The 21,445-nt window shown below is 36.4% G+C and overlaps 2 protein-coding genes across 3 annotated transcripts in view; both read left to right on the top strand.

The window, feature by feature from the left end:
* The window catches only part of LOC140755238 (uncharacterized), a 202,713-nt gene that overhangs the window by 157,158 nt on the left and 24,110 nt on the right, over window positions 1–21,445 (top strand). The gene's annotated exons all lie outside the window — the stretch shown is intronic.
* On the top strand, window positions 16,072–16,931 carry LOC140755339 (uncharacterized). Its single transcript, XM_073090537.1, has one exon. The coding sequence runs from the start codon at window positions 16,560–16,562 to the stop codon at window positions 16,929–16,931; it is 372 nt and encodes a 123-aa protein (XP_072946638.1). The 5' UTR covers window positions 16,072–16,559.

Consider the following 21,445-nt stretch of genomic DNA (forward strand, 5'->3'; position numbering starts at 1 on the left):
GTGTAACGCTGTAAGTGTTGAAATCACTTTCTTTCTTATGTCTACTGTGTTCACACTAACCAATAGCACTTTTACATAAACAGATAACAAACATTACATTTTACGAGCATTCATTTTATGACGTGATCATTTATTTCTTTTGCATGACTTCACCGCGCAAGGTAATTAAAGTATCATATATGTTATAATGATCTTTAACGTTGTTTTAATTATAATTATATTATTATTGAAGTTTATTTTAGAATACAATTGTTAAGTTACAACACATACATCACTACCAGGTTGGTTATTAAGTAACTGTTTACCAATATTTCGAAATTTCTCGAGTTTAGAGTGAACGTCCAATTTCTAATGTGAATAATAATACACTCGAACACAACAGTGTATCATTTAGCACATCTTACCAAACTTTATTTTTGAGAGATAACGTTAAAGACTACCGGATTTTTAAAATGCAGTCTAAGCGTTTTTAAACTCTATGTTATATTTGTATGGTCACTTTGTATTAAAAAAATAACACACAAAATTCTCAGAAATATTAAAGTTCATACAAAACTTCGTAGTTTTTTAGGCTTTCGTGTACAAAGGGTAAAAGGGAAACCTCATTATATCTACCTCATAAAATAAGTGCTATATCCTGCTGTGCTCTTATTTAATGGTGTGGTTATTGGGTGCCAGCGCTTAATCTTCAAGAGTTGCGATGCGCCTATGGCCACAGATTAATAAATAGTTACTAGCTATGGCATACCTAAGAAAGGACTACAACCTTATTTATTTTGGAGTTGACAACTGTCAATGGACGGTCATGACCATTCATCAACAAGTGCACCTCATGCAATGTTTGTAACCTCTGCTTACTAAGTTGGATTTTTTCAAGTATGAAAATGAGATTTGTCTTCATTGCAGCTATAAGTAAAACAATTACGACGTTGATTCCACTGCACTAGTTGATCCAACTTAAAATGTGTAGTGGGTATGTGCAAGACATACATATCTTGGGCAATCCGCGCTAGATAGGTACACTCGTGTGTTCACGGTGAGCGCCGCGAAAGTTGAAGTGGTCGCAGGATTTTATAAAAGTTTCGTTGCGTTACATTATGCAACACGTTGCATCTGCACGTTGCGCCGCTGTGCATACATAAAACCTGTTGCGTGGCGCCTGTCCACCCATATTTTTAAGAACTCTTCCTTGCTATATATAAATGGACGCTAACATGTCAGTTGTGGTTGTGCAATGTTATGTTGCATGTTAGATTGGGTAATCTTACGATGTATGTACAATGTACATTATTGTATGGGTATGGTTTTTATGTCTTCAAGATAGATCAGTCACTCTGATCTTAAGACCGAGTCTTCCAATGCATAGGAAGGGCAATAACTTTTACCTCCCAATCAAACCCAGATCTAAAATTGATCCATTGTTAATAATCAATCTATCCTACTTTTGCTAACCAGAAATCGAAATTTGACTTATACTAATTATATAAATCTGTATGATGGAAAGACTGCTTAAGATCTGTTAAAACAATTCGAGATAAAAATAGTTGTGTCCAATTTATTATTATCAATAAAGATAGTATCGTGACGAATATTTATATTAAGTAGGTATCTGACTCATGTTTTTAAAATATATGATTTAATATCTATCTAAGCGTTAACCAATGAGGCTCAATTTTATGATCCGTTTATTTTATTACGTCATTACATATTATATTAGTTATAAACTGAGAACTCCAAGTGGAACCCCGATACTAACCACAATGAATGATAAAGATTAGAAAAAAAAGCTTTTGTATGGGCAGTACAACTAACAATAGATATAGCACGATAATATAAAATAAATACCTATATTAGGTGAATAACATGCCAGCTCCACTCAAAGTTTGTCAAAGTCCCTGTGTTTACTATGTAATAGACTATATTCAATTCTAACCCTCTGCGTAACAGCTATTTGCCTAAGCACCCATGTACCCACCTACCCACCGACGGCTAAATAGCAAGTCGATGGTAAAATAGCCAAGGGCGCACGAACCCTACCTATGAGACAGGCAGGCCGCAGGGCTGCCACGTCATATATTTGTTTACAAAACCGTATAATTTGTTTATTCGTTGTATCCTTACGATATAACGAACGGCAAGTCTAGTGGAACACAAAAAAAAAATAATTTTAAAAAGAAAATCCAAAAAGCTTAGTTGCGTTCCCGTGTAAACTAGGGGATGCAATATATTTGTATAAAAACGAATATATAGAAAATATAAAAAGCTAAGGTAGTGTAAAATTTTCACATAGATTTTCACACTTTTCGAGTTTTGTGGTCAGAAAAAGGCGAAATCGATTATTAAAGATAAAAGTTGTTCATATTCGATAATAGCAATGCAAGAATTTATTAAAAAACGTTTCACCTACTTATTTTGTATAATACACGCACACATGCACATGTAAGCATGAATCCACAACATTTTGTTTCAAAAAAAATTAGTAGATTTGATGCTTAATAGGGCTATTTACCTACTTATCTATATTATCTGTATAACATTGTTTTAGCATGTTTTACAATATCCTGTATATATATTCAAAATGTTCTTTCTATCGCTGTGGGATAATCTACAAATAAAACAAAATATATTCCATATAATGTCCACGATTCAGCCGTATATTAATATGAGTTCCCACTGGAAACCCTGACGACAGGTGCGCGTTCCCTCGCGAAACGGCGTTCACCGACCCGCCGTGTCAGCAAGTCGATAACGGACGGACCGCGGCACAGCCCGGCTCGGTTCAAATTTTGATGTAATGAGCAATGAGAGCATCGTTGCTATGAAGCGTAAGCAGGTAGGCTTCGTTCTCATGACGCCCTGGTAACGAGTTCAAACGATAAAATGAAAAACGTGGAAATTATATGAAATTTTGTTTGTTTATAGTTTACGGAGTACTCATGATTTGTCAGTTACAATATTATTTCGTACATTACTACTTTGTTATAGAAGAAACACTTAGTAATTAGCCTTTAAGTACCTAATAGTTATATAAAGGTAGTATAGTGTAGTTGTTGTTGACGGTGTTTTGTGTTCCTAATTGCATAAAAACTGTTAAGTTTTAATTTATGTCAGAGAAAGTGAAAAATGTAGAGCAACACAAAATGTAGCATAAAATATGTTAATTTAAATATTACCCTATATTATGCTATTGTTGTCGTATTCGTAATTATGTAAGCTCTATAAAGGAGAAGAAAAACTTTTTTTCAAGTCTACGAAATGTCAATAACCTTTGTTTTCGCGTCCTGGAACTTAATATGCGAAGGACGAGTTCCTGTTTCCACAATGGGTTTTTTGCCAAGTTTCATAAGAATTGGATTTCAAAAGAAATTAAAGTTAACGCGATAAATATGAAATGACTTTCCACTTCTCGTTTCACTAAACAGTGTAGTTAAGTATTGTACTACTCAAGATTTTTTTGGATTATTCATAGTATGTATGTTAACTTAAACCGCGAATAATTAGGAATGCATAACTTTCGAAGTACGTGAGAATGCATTTGTCGCTCGTCATTTCGACGATTTACCGGATATATCTCATCTCGCATATTGATTGACGCGTTGCTCCGACGTGCTGCCACGGCGCCACCCCACGAAACCGCCCCATTCACGCAAGGACGCCGGGAATAGGGACGCGCGCACACTCAGTCAGTTCAAACACAACCACCGTCTAGGGAGGACGTTCACCCCCGCACTCCCGTCGAAAACGTCCCGCGAAAGTGACGGAACCGTGTTCAATTGAGTGAAACCAGCCACCAGGTACGCTGGAGGACCATCTGAAACACCACCTGTGAGTACCGACCCCATGGAGCCATCGCCCCTAATAACAAAGCAAACTAGGTCAAGCTTCCGCGTTCAACGCGACCCGAAGGCTTTTTATTTATTTATGAACGGATAGCTCTGTTTGTGTGCTATTTTTTCCAGTGGCGTGTGTTCTAGCAACTGTAGCGCCCTTTTGTAAGCTGCAATCATTTTTCATGTCGTAGTTACTGGACACGGATCTCTGCCCACAACTGGGGAGGCCTCGAATGTACCTCACCATGGTACTGTCAAACGAATAAGTTGAGGAAGGTATATTAGGTTGTTCGAACCGCGCCCTTAGGACAACATTAACAACGAGATAACGACTGTTATCCAAAGATAACCCAAAGAAAATTAATAACTACATGTCACCGATCCGACCGCGCCCATAGTTGCTTAATTTTTAGATCAGTTAAGATGTACACAAACTGCGGTGTTCCGTGCGCTTAAAAGTTACAACACAATTTGCTATTAATACGAAAAATTACTGTAATTGAGCAAGCAATTGCCACTCGAACACTTTGAGTAAAACGCGATGACGTCAAAAAGTATAATACGTACGTATAATGTACTTCATATCAGCAACTCCAGCTGTGCATAGTGGAGAAAGTTCGTGTCGCTCGGTAGCCAGGTTTAAATCACAACACGACATCTCGTGACCTCTGACTTTAAATTAACACTCTGAATACCTGGTTCGAGACATTGAAGGGTCACTCTTTATATAGGTATTGAAGGGAGCTACCAGCCGCAGATCTTTTGTGGGTTTTGCTGTCCTATATACATTAATGGTACTCTTAGCTATTGAATCTTTTGTGTCATTCCCTCATTTTTATTCCATTACAAGTATTCACATTCTCGACCGCATTATGAAGCTGTTAACATTTCTATGAGCAAATTGTATGTGGTCCAATCGCTCTGGATTGTGCTGACCTTTTACTAATGAGATGTTATTATTTTCTGTAATTGCAGTTCCAATTTATATTTCTGTCTATCAGTTCTACCATCTATTTCGAAGTTCAATTATAAATAAAAAAAACGCGAAGTCTAAAGTACCAGTTTTATTGCTTTTTGAAAATTCGATAACTATATTCACTTTAAACAGCTAGATCGCTTCCAGGTACCACCACAGTCAAACAACAAAGGTGACTGTACCTTCAATATCTGTAAACTGAATGTCGATATTTGGTGTAGTTAGTTAAAATATATAGACGTAAGTAAAACAAAGTCTTACACTTGAGGAAATTACACGAAGTCTCTGTTTTGTGTTCGATGTCGGAAGCATTAGTCTTCACGACTGTCGATTACGCTCAGATAATCTAGATTCAATCTCATTCTCCTGATTTCGATTGGAGAAAGTCTGATCGTCTCAGAACGACGTGTAGTTCATTCAAAAGCTGAAAGACCACGTTAATCCGTGGAAATATTGTATCACACTTACACAACTGAACATATATTGTTGCATGTATGAATAATGAATGGAATTACATGCGCCTGTACGCTCTTAGATACCAGAAAACACGTAACGGTCATACGTACTGTATTTTATATTTACGTTGCGAAAATGGCACGAAGTTTCTTTAAATGCTCTCAATATCTACCACCGAAACAAAGCGGACCAGCTGTTGCCGTCACTGAGAGGTTTTTTGTTTTGTTTTGTTTGCATTTATTTATACCTGCCGGTTTATAATTACGATCATAAAACCAGTTCAAGAGGCCCTTTCCAAAGTCGGAAGGTCTGTCTTTTTACACAAAAAAAGAGAAATTGTCTCGATTGGTTCGCATTTGAAACTTAGTTTTCAAATGTAAATTTTGTAAACTTTAGAAACTTTTTATCGTGATCTAACATTACTTGTAGAATAAAACAGTTACATGTTGTTGGAGTTTCGCGTGATGTCTGTAATCTTCCTCAAGCTCAAAGGTCGTGTTAACTTTAACCCACAGAACTAAAACTTTCCTCTTACAATGAATCAGCAGTTTAGTTTCCCCGACAGCTGATCGGTCTTGCGACTTGTCGAGTTGTTCGCCCTCTTTCCTTGTCGTGTAGTTTTCTTATATTTCACTGTCAAGAACCGTTGCACTTCACGGATTTTGAAACATGGCGTGTCGTGTGATTCTGTAGCAAGATATTTTTACTTGAAACAAGAGTTGTTTAAACTTCGCCTCATGGAGCAGTGAGACGTGTATTTTTCACTCCATCTCTGATTATACGCATCGTGCGCCCGACCGTCCAGACTTCCTGCGCCGGTGTCAGGTGATGCTATTTCTACCTCTCCGTGAACCGCCTTCCCGCACAATTCACGTTCAAAGCCATTTATTTTAAATACGGAAATTTTAACGAGCTTGTTGTTGTTAAGAACGATTTTTGCCGCAAGGTTTTTGCCGCTTCTCATCACATTTGCTCTCGTTATTTTTATTGCATTCCCTCGGAATATGAGTTCTTCGTAACACTTTATGTCCTTGGTCTAATTCGACTTCGGAAGTGTATGAGTGTTCCATTTAGTCACTACTCTCGTTCTGGATCCGAACAATGCTCGCGTGACCCCATTTCCTCGCGTTGCCTTTGTGATTCGCTGCAACTGACCTACATTTCGATTGTTTATAACTAATAACAGACTACGCTTATTCATGACTGATTGTTTCTATAAATTAACTAACTTATTTTCAACAAGTGTGCGTTCGATTTTCGTGACACGCCCTCATTAAAATGTCAAATGTACCAGTATTTACAATTAATGATTCGATCTTATATACTGGCGCGCAAATAAAATATTTTTTTCATTTCACCGTCCGTTCACTATGTTATTCTAATGTGGCCACTATTCCCGCCTAAATATAAACGTAAAATTTATTCTGTCTCGCAATACACCACCTTGCGCGCTCATCGGGCACTTATAAAAAGCGGCGAGGTCGGAGCGTCGGACGCGCACCGACGTCCACAGTGTGGAGTCCGCATGCGTCTCGCGAGGACGCCCGCACCGACGCCGATGCTCCATTCACTATCACGTGCGGCGGTGGCACGGTGACGTGGTGACGTCAGGTATCGATGCACCGCCCGAGCCAATGGCTCTTGGCAGGTCCGGCCTCGGGTGATTGATGGTCGCGTATCACAAGTGTCGGTACTGCGGGAGCAGCAAGTCGTGTCCGCATGGTGCAAACTCTGATGGCCGAGCTGCGGGTGCTCATCGGGAAGAGAGCGCCGGCAGCGGGACCGCCCCCCGCGCCGCCGCCCACCTCCCCGCCCCAGCCGCAATACACCCGAAAAGACCTCAAGGCGAATCTGCACAGGAACATGAGTATAGTACTGGACAGGTCAGTGGAGTCCTTCGAAAGATCATTTAGATTACTATAAGAACAAAGGCATCCAAAGGCAACAAGTGGAGTAACCTCTATCTGATAAAAATCGACATATCTGTTGATAGAGTTGTTATTGTACGTGTGATCAAGTACCCATATTAATAACTGATTGACTCGTGCGCCGATTGAGACTTCCGTAGAATAACAGCGGGTTATAACGAAAACATATTGCGATTACAAACAAAACAGAGCCATGAAAATGGTAAACATGCCTTTAATAAGTAAATGCATATAATATTCAATAGACTATTCCTTTGTTAAAATTATTCACGCCCCAAATTACGTTAACAATTCACTTTATCGCTACGAAACGAGCTTCTTCACAAGAGAGCCCTTAGGTAGATTGAATTTGTTACGTAAACAAAATTATTTTTGCTATTCATACAAAAATAACGAGAAAACTGTATTTACGCCACACTTTCAAAGCTAATAACTTAACTGACCTTAAAAACTGACTCCGAAAACTGAAATATCAGTCCTAAAAATCCGGATTATGAATAGAAAATGCGTATAAAGTTAATTAGAATCAAACGTGCGTTCTTCTCGAACACTTCTTAATTGAGACATTACATTAAAATAAGATATCATTAGAGTTTACTTTAATATCTGGTCAATTTTCATAATGTATCTCAATAAGCTCACCTTGAGGCGCACACCTCTTTACTCTTTAGCTCCCTTCTAAAGATTTCGGCATTCATCTCAATACAGTCATTAAAAAGTAATGAACACGACGTAACGAATAATGAGCATTATAAGTGTTCATAAGTGATAGTTCAAGTGCGAAAGTGAATAGTGTGTATTACAGATTCGAATGTCAAGGCGCCGGCGCGTCGATTGGAACGATCTCCTCTCGTTATTAGCTTATTGGTTTGAATTTAATGAACCGTTAAAATAAATTATTGCAGTCAATGATATACGGATATATCAAATATGAATAATACTTGGATTTTACTATGCGAAGACTAATTTGTGTTGTCGTATTTCAACATCAAATTGGATTTTCGGCTTTCGATTGTTCTATCCTTCAGCCAATTTTCCTTAAGATTACTGATTAACATTAATGAAATGTAACATATTCTGTACTTCAAGCAAACAGGCCACCTACAGCAGGCCGAAGGCTACATTAATGAAATAAAAAAAATTACACGGCATGTTATGACAGCGATCGCTTGTTGAAATTCACCAAGAAGCTGCATCAAGTTCTGCTTCTGATATATTATCAAGTGATTTTTTGTACAAGACATTTTACACTCTTCCACAAAGACGTAAGTCAACTCCAGATTCGTCCTCTAGTTAAAGACTATACACGTGTTTGCAGCAAGAAATAATATAAGCCAGCGTTATGAATCTTGATAAAATGTTGACGCTATCCATAGGGAAAAATCATCGAACGAGGCATCGTGTGAGCAATGATCACATAATTGTGGTGATCAGTGCAATAAAAATATTGTTTTTTTACTCTATAATAATGAAAACTATAAAGCGAAGACCAGTAATACGTAGTTGTTTTGAAATCATCTATTTATAAATGCTGTTTGATTTGTGATTTAAGATAGTGTGTTTCTCCTATTAGAATCACTTTAAATTTAATTATGATGTATATAAATGAAAGTCTTATTTTCTTAAGTTTTATTTAAAGTCTAAATAGGTACTGTTGATAAGCAAAATGCAAATATTCTTACTAATATAAAATGCTATTTATAACAATGTTTTTACACCACTATAATTGTAAGTGTATGAATACGTTTTATGCATTTGTATAGAAAAGACATTATATTTTAAGAGACATTCCTCCAACAATACACTTTATGACCAGTGGAAATTTAGCAAAATTTACGGTCTTCAATGGAGATATTTATATCTTGTACAAAAGTAGTATATTCTCTACGATACTTAAATATACGATACAGATATGTAAAATTGTTTTTACTAGGTTACCATGGTTATTGCCACGTTTAAAACTAGTGTCCCGTAAATAGTACTGTGATTCTTTAATAAATCCTTCCTTAACAAAAATATTATATTAATATTATCAATTCAGAAAATGTTTTCCAAATTTGACTGGTACTTCCAGAACTTAACGCGTTTAAACATACTCCAACAGTATAGATAACTTTCGTTCGTTTAAAGATCATATTATCTTATATATAAAATTCTCGTGTCACAATGTTAGTTACCGTACTCCTCCGAAACGGCTTTACCGATTTTCACCAGATTTTATATGCATATTCAGTAGGTCTGAGAATAGGCTACTATCTATTTTTCATACCTCTAAGTGATAAGGGTTGTTCACACTTAACATTTTTTTATTTATATGGCAACACAACGTTTGTTGGGTCAGCTAGTTATTTAATAAAGATTTTTGCTCGACTTACAGCAAACAATAGATGCATCCTGTCATTCTACCGTCCAAAGTATCGATCGAACTTCGTCGTCAAGGGTCGTATGTGGACAGTCGTCATTACCGTGCATAAAGCATGCCAGTGGGTCATCATTTATTATTTGTTGTACAGCATAACGCGGATGACGCAAGTTGCCTATCTACTAAATAAAACTAACGTGGGCTGAACGACAAAGAATAAATGGAAATGGTGGTCTAGAAATTTGCACAGGAATACCTTAGGTAGGTAAGATAGATGAGCACTAAGAAAGGTTATGAAAAATGAAAAAATCTCCGAAAGAACTACATCGAAAATGAGAGCTTATAAAAAACAATTATACAGTCATGATGCTTTAACAAGCATTGCTATTCGGAATACAATGCAAAGGGAAAGATTCAAGACAAAGACTTTAATTGTATTATTGTATTTAATTGTAAGGGAAAGAGAAAGCCTGGGTGTAAAGTTTAATGTTTAGAAATATAATTTGCTTACATCCAACAATGGATGGTCACATGTTGATAGGAAAAATCATTTTTTGATTATGGACACCTGATGGTAAGCGGCTACTACCAGTCATTGACATCTGTAATCAACCCCAGATAATATCAGTTTCCTACCCATGGTTGGCAACAGATGCGTTGATACCCCTGAGAGCTAAGTTCAGAAGTATGTCTCCCTTCAAAGCTGAACACAGCAGTGTTTAACAATGCTGTTATTATGTAGAAATAGGTGTAATTATGTAATATTTTTAATCCACAATGTAATGTGTAAATAACGCTACACTCTCATACGTCGGGTTACAAAAGGTTACAAAAAGTACACAGCGCCCAAGACGCCCCATTTCCGTTTCGCATCTCCAACCTCCATTATCCCGAATGAAACGCCGCACGCCATTGTCCTGAAAAACCACCGTGTAGGTTGCCAAATGTGTGGTGCAACGGGAAATATCTAATGCTGCGAGTGCTTGAACTCTACCACTATTGTTGTTGTTTGTTGCTTTTGTTGTGCCACGTTGGAAATTATTTTTTCCAGAGTTTCCGAATTTTTTTTTTGTTTTCTCTCTTTAACTTAATGTCTAAATTTGTGAAATGATTTTCATATTCTTACATATTATAAAAGACGTATATATGCTCTTTTGTACACTTATTTATATCTAATACAACGGGTCCCATTTATATGATTTGTTTTGGAAATGCATTTCATGGTCGTGGTCATGTTTTAGTAGAGATTAGGTGACGATTGCTAGTTTCAGGTATTAGCTGTAATAATTTAGTTTATGTCGGGAGGAAAATGTCGGTGCTACGCGGACGCGCTACGGTGGGATGATAATGTGTGGCGGCATCTGTAGTGCTATTATAATAACAGTGAAGAATTCATAGTTAGTATAGTGTCTAATATTTATGCAATATTTTCAAAATATTTTTTGCGCTAGAAAAAAATATATTATGCATTATGCATCCTTACTCTTTCCGTCCCATCTTATGAACTCACCTTATATTACTGTTATTTTTGTTATCTTTTAGTAAAATATGTCAAGGTTGGACGCACCTTCAATTGCTATTTCATATTATAATCATTATCAAGGTATTTTGCTATGAAAAAAGTCAATAAAACAAAAAAGACCTTGATTCGTGTGCTACGACGTATGATAACAACAATTGGTGTCACGTGACGAAGTTAATTAAATTCTTAACAAAAAGTAAACGTTTTTGTGACATACTAAATATACAAAATTTAATAAATGTAGACTTTAAATTAATTAACGTAATTAAATGAAGAAAATAAATAAAAGTAAATAAATGTTTGTAAAAAGGTATATATTTGTAAGAAAGAATAAGTTGAATGACATTCTTTATTGATTTACAATTATGTATAACTTAAACCAAAAATTATAATAACTTGAAATGTAAATAACAAAATATATTTTTTTAATTAAAATTTTAAATATTGTTTTAACGTTCACAAAATTTATCAATGTTTAAACTAAAAATGACATAGTTCCCTGAATACATAAATTAATTTACTTAATTACCATGTAACTATGTGTAAAATTATTATCTTTTACTTCTCTTATAAAATAATTATGGTTGGCATTATATATTATCAACACATAATATATGTATAATGACACCGTATTTACTACGTGAGGAAAGAAAAGATGATATCTTTATTGATTTTCGCTTTGCCATACCATGCATTACATTGGACATCAAACTGTCCACCGAAAATAGAATGTTTACACGATAGAAAAGGTGTCGGCAGAGCGTACTGGGCACGGCTGGGTGTGGCTAAGGCAATGTTGCCAACTTACTCGACTATTATCATACTTAATTAATTTCCCTTTCAACAACCCTTTAAATCAATCTCTACTTCAATGACGGCTCTATATTTGTCGACTTATTTGCTGCAATCGATTATGTTGTACAATTTTCTTGTTATATTATGATTATTTAAAAAAAATCTTTTATTTTTTCTATGTAATATGAAGTCATGCACATTAAAATAATTTTCCATTTCTTTACTTTAATTTCTCGTAGGTAAATATAATATTTTTCCAATTATTCAGGAGAAACTCCCCTAGGTTGGCTGCATTGTGGCTATAAGGGATTGATGTGACGATATTTAATGCTATTTACATCAAGCGATGTCGAAACGTCGAATGCGAGTTGGCACCTAGCTTGTTTGTGTAACCGCCGGTATCCGCCGATGTGTCGGATCTGAGACGTGTGAGTACGTGGTAGAAAAATTAAAACGTCAATCATTGTTTAATGTCAATAGGGCGATCGTTATTTGTAAAGTGTTTTTATTGCGTAAGTTCTTCTTATTCCAATTCCGTTCTTCCTACCAATGCGTAAATCTTAAGAGAATTAAAGTGGATTTTGTTAAAAATCCTTCAAGTCTAAAGTCTAAAGTAGTATAAAGTCTTTGAAGATATGAAATTGATACAATTTCTGAGGTCCGACTGAAATGACAAGCGCTACATCTGTTTCTGTGTTGTAGCAGCAGTGTTGGTGCTGCTTTAATGTGATAAAGCTAACCTACTAACATAAAGCTTTAGTATAATGGACTTTAGCCTGACAATGCTACGAGGAGGCTAAAAACCGAACTATTCTAAAAATACGTTAAGTCAAACGTAATAGGTACACCTCCTCCTTTTAAGTAGACAAAAAAATACGCGACACTACTTGAAATCATCTATACTTTTATGCAAGCCAATAGCACCAAGTTAATTTCACTCATAAATACATATGTAACTCGATCAATAAAGGGACCAGATCGATCAGCGCAGCATAGCAATATATGTGACTTATCATCGCCTGCTACAAGATTGTACTCACAGAGGCGCAGATAACGTTAATTGAATTCATATTATGCAAAAAGCGTATAAGATAATCAAGTGGCATATTAATCTCGGCCGGTGCGGGCGTAGGAGCGAACGTTACATTACATTCCGCTACATACTTGTATCACATTAATCCGTGCATTATTCATACTCGTGCGTACCATTTTTTTATATTATGTATGTGCCAACGAGCGTACAGTCCACCTGAATTAGGCTATTGCCACCCATGGACATCTGTAATCAACCCCCGATATTATAAGATTTTCTACCTGAGGTTGGCAACCGATGCGTTGCAAGTTTGCAACTTTGGAGGAGTATGTTGGAACGCTTAAGCAAGATAAGTACTACCTTACCACATCCTTCATACCAGAACACAGCAGCGCTTAACACTGCTGTTATTAGGTAGAAAAAGGTGTGGCGGTAGTGCCGCCGTCGAATCACCGGAGGGCTCGACTACCTCAAACCGTCGGGCGGGGGGACACTCATGCCGCGCGAGTACAACTATGCGTTACATTACGCTAATGTATTCATACGAGCTTTATGTATTCGTAACGTGGCTCGTGCACTACGTAAACAAACCGTCTTATTTGGTTCTGTGCAATGTAATGTTTCAAAACTGTGACTTGTTGTTTTGATACGTTCAATGCTATGAACACTCACTCATATAAAGTTGGGTTATTCGTTCGCAGGATAACTGTCTGTTTTGTATGTGTGTATGTGATTGATTTGTACTTAGATTGCGTTTAATAGGTAATTTATGAAAAATATAGTATTGTTTGTTGCCATTAGTAATGTAAAACATGTCAATTAATTTATTGAAATTATGTATATCGTCGTCAATCCATTACTGCCCCATTGTTTTGTACAGGTCTCCTATCAGAATGAGACGTGTATATGCCATAGTTCACCATACTGGCCAAATGTGAATTGACCCCTTTGTAAACAGTTTTTTTTCATTTATAATATTTTTTCAATATGTGTATACAATTATAAATATTTATCCTATGCATTTTCTCGTAGAATTATGTTATTTAAATGTAGCGCTCTCCTACCCGGTGTTATCACAAACTGTTATTTCCAAAGATACAACTTTGTAGCAATTCACTGGTTCTGTTTAATATTTTAAAAGCTATAAACGTTGGTTTGTTGATATGCAACCAGCAAAGCTGCTAGTTTACGGCCACAGATTTAGACGGCGAAATGCAATGTAATGCTTCGTAATTAATTTTGGTGGAATTGTTTCATCTCTCTCTTGTTACACTAGGATGAGTATACAATGTAACTTGTAACATATACAACAATTGTACATACATCATATATTTTATAGAGACTGACTGAATTACATTGTCTTTATGACTAATAATTTCCTGCATCATAGAGCTCATCGTAGGTATGTTATAGTGTTACTGAAACAACATTATCATCCACTTTATTTTTAATTGCTTAGATTATATTTATGTTTCACTACTGTACATTAGTCTACACAATACGTTTTAAAAACTGGTAGAATCCTTAGCAGTTAGACCCTAAAGGCACCACCACACCTATTTCAACAGTTTTAAACGCTTCTCCTAATAACAGCAGTGTTAAACGCTAACTGTGTTCTGATTTGAAGGGTGTAGTTCGGCGGGGTTTCTTAAACAAAGCGTTCCAACTTAGTCGACATGATACATCATCATCAACATCTTCATGTTCCATTGCTAAAAGAACGATTTTAAACTCCATAATGCTAAGGATTCGAATCAGAATCCTATGAATTCAAAACAGGAACAGATCAGAGGAAAGGTCAATTCTACACTTGTATGAGATCAGGATTATGTAACGCGACTAAATGATGACCGTCACGTCACGCATCCATGCCGCATGAACTTTTATTGACGCAAGGGCTGCGATGGGGGAACGTCAGAGCGAAAATCGATCTCTGATTTAATGACTGACGTGATAGGAATATATTCAAATTATTTAATTATAGTATTATTTTAATTCATTATTTTGTGTTATTTTCATTATGTGTTAAATTTATAATAATAAGTGCCCATTTATATAGTCACTGGCTGTATGCGTTACACTACTTTGCATTAACACAAAAAAGAACGCTCTTGACGTTAAAGTTATATTTTGCGCGGGAATTATAAAAAATGTAAAGTGGATCAAAAAAAAGTTTTTTTTTAATATACATAAAATTACCATTACGGTGGTGGTGCTTACCAATGCGGTTACACTACTTTATACAAATCTCCACTTATCGTACAATTTTACTTCAGTTACCTTAAAATTTTGTTTACAATTATATTTACTCAATACATGAAATGTTTCATCGCTGTCTGCATTGGAGCAGCGCGGTAGTCACAGTTGTGAGGAGAGACTGCGCCCAGCAATGGGACATGAAAAGTGCCGTAATCAATATTATAGTTATCAGGATTTAAATCTTTTAACACTTACCTGTATTATCCACTATATTTGTATTGTTATAAATAAATAATGCACTTAATTGAATCTTAATTTCCACACATTAAATATGTTTTAACAAATTATGCGTGTAATCATAAGATATTTATGTGAATATGTAACCGATCACATATAAGGCAATCGATTAAGCCTTAAGAAGATAATTTAATTCCATATTGCGATACAGACGTATTATCATAGTTATATAATGCATAATTGTATTTATCATTGGAAAACTTCCCGTGAATTTCTAATCGTGTGCGATGTAGACTTACGACTGAAAATAGTATATTTTTTGTCTGTAAGTGTCAATAAAGCCTATCAGTTTGATCATATATCTCAAACATTTCCGAATTTATCTTGAGAGTTCTTGTAACATTATCACACTTCGCAATTTCCGATCGCTCTCGTTACGGTCAATTAAAAACTTACGGTCTTTAAATTATCGACTTCGACAGTAACGGTGTTCCCGTTGTTTAATACCTAAAAGAATTACAACTGATATTCAACTTCAACTGATACAACTTTAATTTTAAGATAATATTTATATACTCACATCATACTTTATTCTATTTTCGTAGTTAAGTATAGAACAATTTATTTGTATCGGCCCATAACTAAAAAAATGAAAATTAATTTTGGCTTCGTTAATATATTTAATTGATTTCGCGTGCCAAGGTGTCGTATGATATTCCAATGGTTACATAAGCTCATTATATAGAACACCCTACCGGGTGTGCAGTCGAAGGAATGGATACCATGGCATTGCTCATAATGAACATCTGGACGACTTCCAAAGAACAGTGGGTGTGACAGCGATCATGACGCTTAGCATCAGCTCAACAGTCGAAACACGGAGTCACACGATGCTCGCACGTTGTAGTATTATTCACCGCAAACATCGATATCTTCACTTACGTTCGGATTACGACGGGCGGCGGGGGTGCTTTGTCGTGGTGACCGCAGTCGCTTGCGCCTAGCCGCCCGCGCACGGCCGCCCGCCGAGGTCGCCACGAAGCCGTGTTATGCTTCACCATCTAGGTCAATACACCTATTCGCGTGTACACCTTATCGCGCTCCTATTATCGCATTAAGCTTATTTCGGGCGTGTATCGATCGTTCCGACAACGGACAAAAACGCAGTCTTGATTTTTATGAGCGGCGAGCGAGAGCGGGCGCGCGCGTGTCGCTCGTCGGATGACATCAGTTAAACCAGCACGTCCGTTGGAAACAATAAGCGCTCAGTTCCCGCGTCGTGGCCGCATCGGACGCACGAGGACCTCCATGGAGGACGGACGGTGCGCGACGTGCGAGGCCCTCGGCCGCCGCAGCCTCTCTAGCAAGCTGCTACAGGTGGCCACGGCGCAGGCGCACATGAAGACGTGCTCGCATGCCGTCCCCTCGCCGGACCAGGTGCACGATTCAGACCTCGCGTCGCGAGCACTGGCAGCCAAACGGAGGAAGTCGATCGCCGGCTTGAAGTTGAGCTTACCTCAGGATGCGGCCCCCAAGACGACCACCGAACCGCCACGATCGCCTTTCGCTCGCAGAAACACATGGTGCTCGTAAGTTATTGAACTCTAAACTTGATTTACAATTATGTTACTTGCCCTCGCCGCGGCACTTGTTGTGACTTGTCATCATGCACCATGCGTTTATGATACAACACTTGAACTGCTTATTCATATTTACCGTGTTTGTCATCATTATCGCTATATGGTTATGAATCCTTTTAACGTACCCTTCTATATTAACTACTTGTATTGTAACACTTGTGACATATACAGGTGAGTCTCAGTACTTGATACCGAGATCTACGTGATATGTTTTGTGATATGGACAAGTTAACCGTGGTAACTTCTTAGAATATATCTTCGATTAGCTGGCTATACCCAACTAAGGCTAAACGATATGTTGTACACAAATTAAATCACTTTGTGGACACGTTATGCGTGCCATTTTTATCAATTGCTTATCAATATTCAGATAGTTGTATCAGTTTGATAGATTTGTTGCAATATCTCTAGTTGCCACAATGATCGTCCAATATCTTAACAGCACTTACGATTCGTTATCATTCAATACCATCTTCATTTTGATTGAAATCTTGACATGTTTTTTGAAACTTTTTTGAGTAAAGAATATTTCTTTCATTACAGAGAGAAGTCATTGCACAGAATCGGTTAATCTGTATCGCATTACCGTTTGCCAGACCGAAACTAACGGAAATTTCAATTTGTCCAACTTGCGTCCTATTGAGGCAATAAAAGGAGCCAGGAACTCGTCACTTTAGAGAATTTCTTTAGATTTTTCAACCGGGGGGAGTTGAAAAGTTGAAAGACCTCTAAGCTTTCGTTACTTATGTCTGTGTGTGAGTCATATCGATAAAACTATATTTTCCTAAACCCAATACCACAATATTTAGCCCTTAACAATTCATTCGCACCAATTTTGTACGTACTTACTTACATACTTATGCTCGCGTGAAACTTGAAAAGGTTTAAACTTATTTTGACAAGACTCAATATATTTTAAATAGCAATTACCATGTTATTAATACAGTTTAGTCATTGTTTAGAAAACTGTGATGAACCTACAGATAAATAGAGCCTGACGCCGAATCTATTCTAATGTTGTTATTCTTATCGTAACAGAGGCACATGTGTCATAACTATTTTATTTTTTACTATTAGCTTACTTGTTAATATATTATTGGGGACTTTAAAGTTCCTAAGGCACAAAGTAGTTTATTTAATTATTATAACTACTATTCATAGCTCTAATTAGTATTCAGTTTTGTTCCACCCTAATTACTTCTGTTTTGTTTGTTTTCTCTTCTGCTTCTTTCACGGTTGAATAACATAACCTCATTTAACGATCTTGTTTACCTGAACGATAAATGACTTATTTTCTTATTCATAAACTCTTAATTGCACCTCATATTCCAATTGTTATCGTTTTAAGATCGTCCCATGCCTAAGATACTGCTTATATTATTGTTTGTTTAAAGGTTATGGAGTAAGTTTTTATGTTCAACCCCTGCAGCTATTTCTCCCTTATTAAAATTATGGGAAGCTGCTTCTTTCTGGTTTCAAGGTTGTGGTATGCCAATATCAGACGTCCCGATTTAGTCATCGTGAACAGTAAAGTTTGTCCATGGAAGTCCAAGAGCAACAGTGACTACTCAACAGATGAGCTGTAAACTCGTTTGCAGCTTGCGTCCATTACAAAATATGTAGTACACATCAGAACTTGAATAAAATATATAGTTCTCAGACACTTCTTACGCACTATTATATTAATGCACATGACATAATACGAGAAACAATTTATAGACGAACAATGATTTACAAATAATTGCTCTCATGACGGGAGCGAAGCAAAAAATAACTGTTAAGTCATAGTTTTTTGCTATTTGCAACAATTGCAGTCATTTTCCATACATGAAAAGGTCAAATGTGATTCCGCGTCATAAAAGAACGTTCCTTCATTAGCATCGAGTAATTTTCCTTTGATTGAAGTAATTGTGGTCGATTATGAGATGTCTTCCGTCTTATGATTGGATTGTGGTTTCTATGTCCTTAGGTTTTATGTGTATCGTATTTAGGTATTCATATTACATAAATATAAGGTAATAATATCAGTGTCTATTTTTATATCTTAAGAATCTCAAGAGTTATGTATATCTATTAGAATATAATACATAAAGTAGGTACTTCAAAGTTTATGATAGCGTTGGCACTTCATACAGTAAGTGAAGAGCTTATCATCTTTGTTTTATATGCGTTTTTAAATCATAAATCTATTTAATTTATATAAGTTTGAAGTACCCATTGCCGTTAAAATGTTAGTATCACTGTTTTAAACTATGAAGCAATGAGCATAAATAGACATAGCTTTGTAAAGTAGGGAATCCAACAGCGGCAGTCTGCGAAAGAAAAAACTTCGGCTAATCTCTAAAAAAAATAACAGAAAAATAGACTCTCAATTTGGCGATAAAAATAAACAGGTCTTCATCTATGGATTTTTTTCTTTTGCCTCTTATATTAAGGAATGGGGTTCCGGAACATCTACCTACCTCTACCCAAAGATTCTTGTCAATTTTTAAAATTTCTACCTTCTAACTAGTCTTATTCTTCAAGAGTATCCTACAATAAACTTTATTTTCAATCCTGCATAAGTAACATCTCTTTCATCGAACATTTTGGACCGTCAAGGACGCAATAAAATTAGAAATGAATATCACAAAACGTTACTTCGTAAAACTTTTTGCGACTATCACGTCATTTTAAGTACTTATGACATCATTAACATGGAACACACCTTTGATCCGGGTACCGTGCATCATCATTATCCTTTTCTATCATTTATATAATCGTACGCCATAACATGCTGAGTTCATATAGAGTAATTAATATCACATTATTCATTGCTCTATTCATAATGACTATGGTACCGTGGTACTTCACAAGGTCGGCATAATTATGTAGCCCATAGAGATGATCAAAGCACAGTATAAATTGCACGTGGTTCTCGTTCGTTCGTACCTATTAAGACCTCTTGTGTGAACGCATTATGGCTCGAAGGTTGATCGTAGAATCCGGTGTATTATGAAACAAGGCAAGGCATTACATGAAATACACAGATTATAATATTGCACAGTGTATTGTTCATTCGTTTTGTTTCTGCAAATTTAAAAGACTCGTTATTTAAACTACTTCTTGATGTTTGAAAGTGAAATATGTTCTCAAGGTGTGTGAATTCTACTAACTTAAACTTATTTTTGAATTCATACCATGCAATGCAGAAGGTGGTAATTGCCGTTAGTGGACATCTGGGATCAACCAAAGACTTGGAGTCTTACCTGAAATCTCCTTCAGATGCCAGGTACACTCCAAAATGGTGCCTCCACAAGTTCTCCGTATAAAGAATTCTATCCTAGTGATGTGGATCATGGTTTAAATCTTTCAATCATGAAGACCTATCATGCTTAGTAATGAGGTGATTGTGATGAAACATTTGCGTGATGTGCGTATAAGTAACTAGATTCAGAAACCTTACGAAGGTAAACATCAACAATTACAAAGTTGCATAACAAATTTGATTGTATCTCTCACATTTCGTAAATCATTTACAGGATGCAATTATACAATAAGGAAACGTATTTTTATCATATGTTTTTGATTTAGTAACTTATTTTTACAGGTGTTTTCGGTATTTCGACATTTTAGTATTTTCCTTAATATATCACAAATGGATACGCAATCGATTAATATATTATCCATTACCAATGATCGATAACGGCAATGCATATTTTTATTTACGTAACAATATAATCCGTTTACGGTCAATTGTTTCGGAGCGTTCATACGGAGAGCGACAAGGTTAATTTAATTTATTCCACTTGCAATAGCACCGTTTTTATACCCACCGAGAGGTTTATTACGTGTGTATCGCTATCCTCGGCGTTGCAAAACAGGTAGTACTTAGCAGCTTATTCGTTTATAATGCTCCAGCTGAGTACTTCTGGTATATAATGATTATATACTTAAATTGCACTATTCTTGAAGTACGGTTTCATCATCTTTTTATTGACGCTGATGTCGCGCAGCAGATAAACTAATGGCAAGAAAACTCGACCTCTCAATCGGAGATGGTTCGAGATGTAAACGATCTAAATTACGAAAAAAATAAATATAATTATTATTGCAGTTGACCTGCGTGTATATATATTTTTTTTTATAATATATAAGAGTAGCAGACGAGCATACAGTCCACCTGATGGTAAGTGGCTACTGGCGCCCATGGACATCTGTAATCAACCCCAGATAGGATTAGATATTCCCACCCAAGGTCGGCCACAGATGCGCCGCTACCCCTGAGGACTAAGCTGGAACGCCTCGTAAAAGTTTGTCTCCCTTACCACACCCTTCAAACCGGAACACAGCAGCGCCTAACACTGCTGTTATTAGGTAGAAATAGGTGTGGCGGTGGTACAATTTACTTTTGCTTGTGGTAAAAATGTACAAATAGCACAAGTTTTATCTGAGATAAAGCACATATACGTTGCTGACCTTGAAAAG

Source organism: Epargyreus clarus, unplaced genomic scaffold, assembly GCF_041222505.1.
Source record: "Epargyreus clarus isolate Ecla_fem2 unplaced genomic scaffold, WU_Ecla_fem_2.2 ptg000003l, whole genome shotgun sequence".
Classification (NCBI taxonomy): Eukaryota; Metazoa; Arthropoda; class Insecta; order Lepidoptera; family Hesperiidae; genus Epargyreus; species Epargyreus clarus.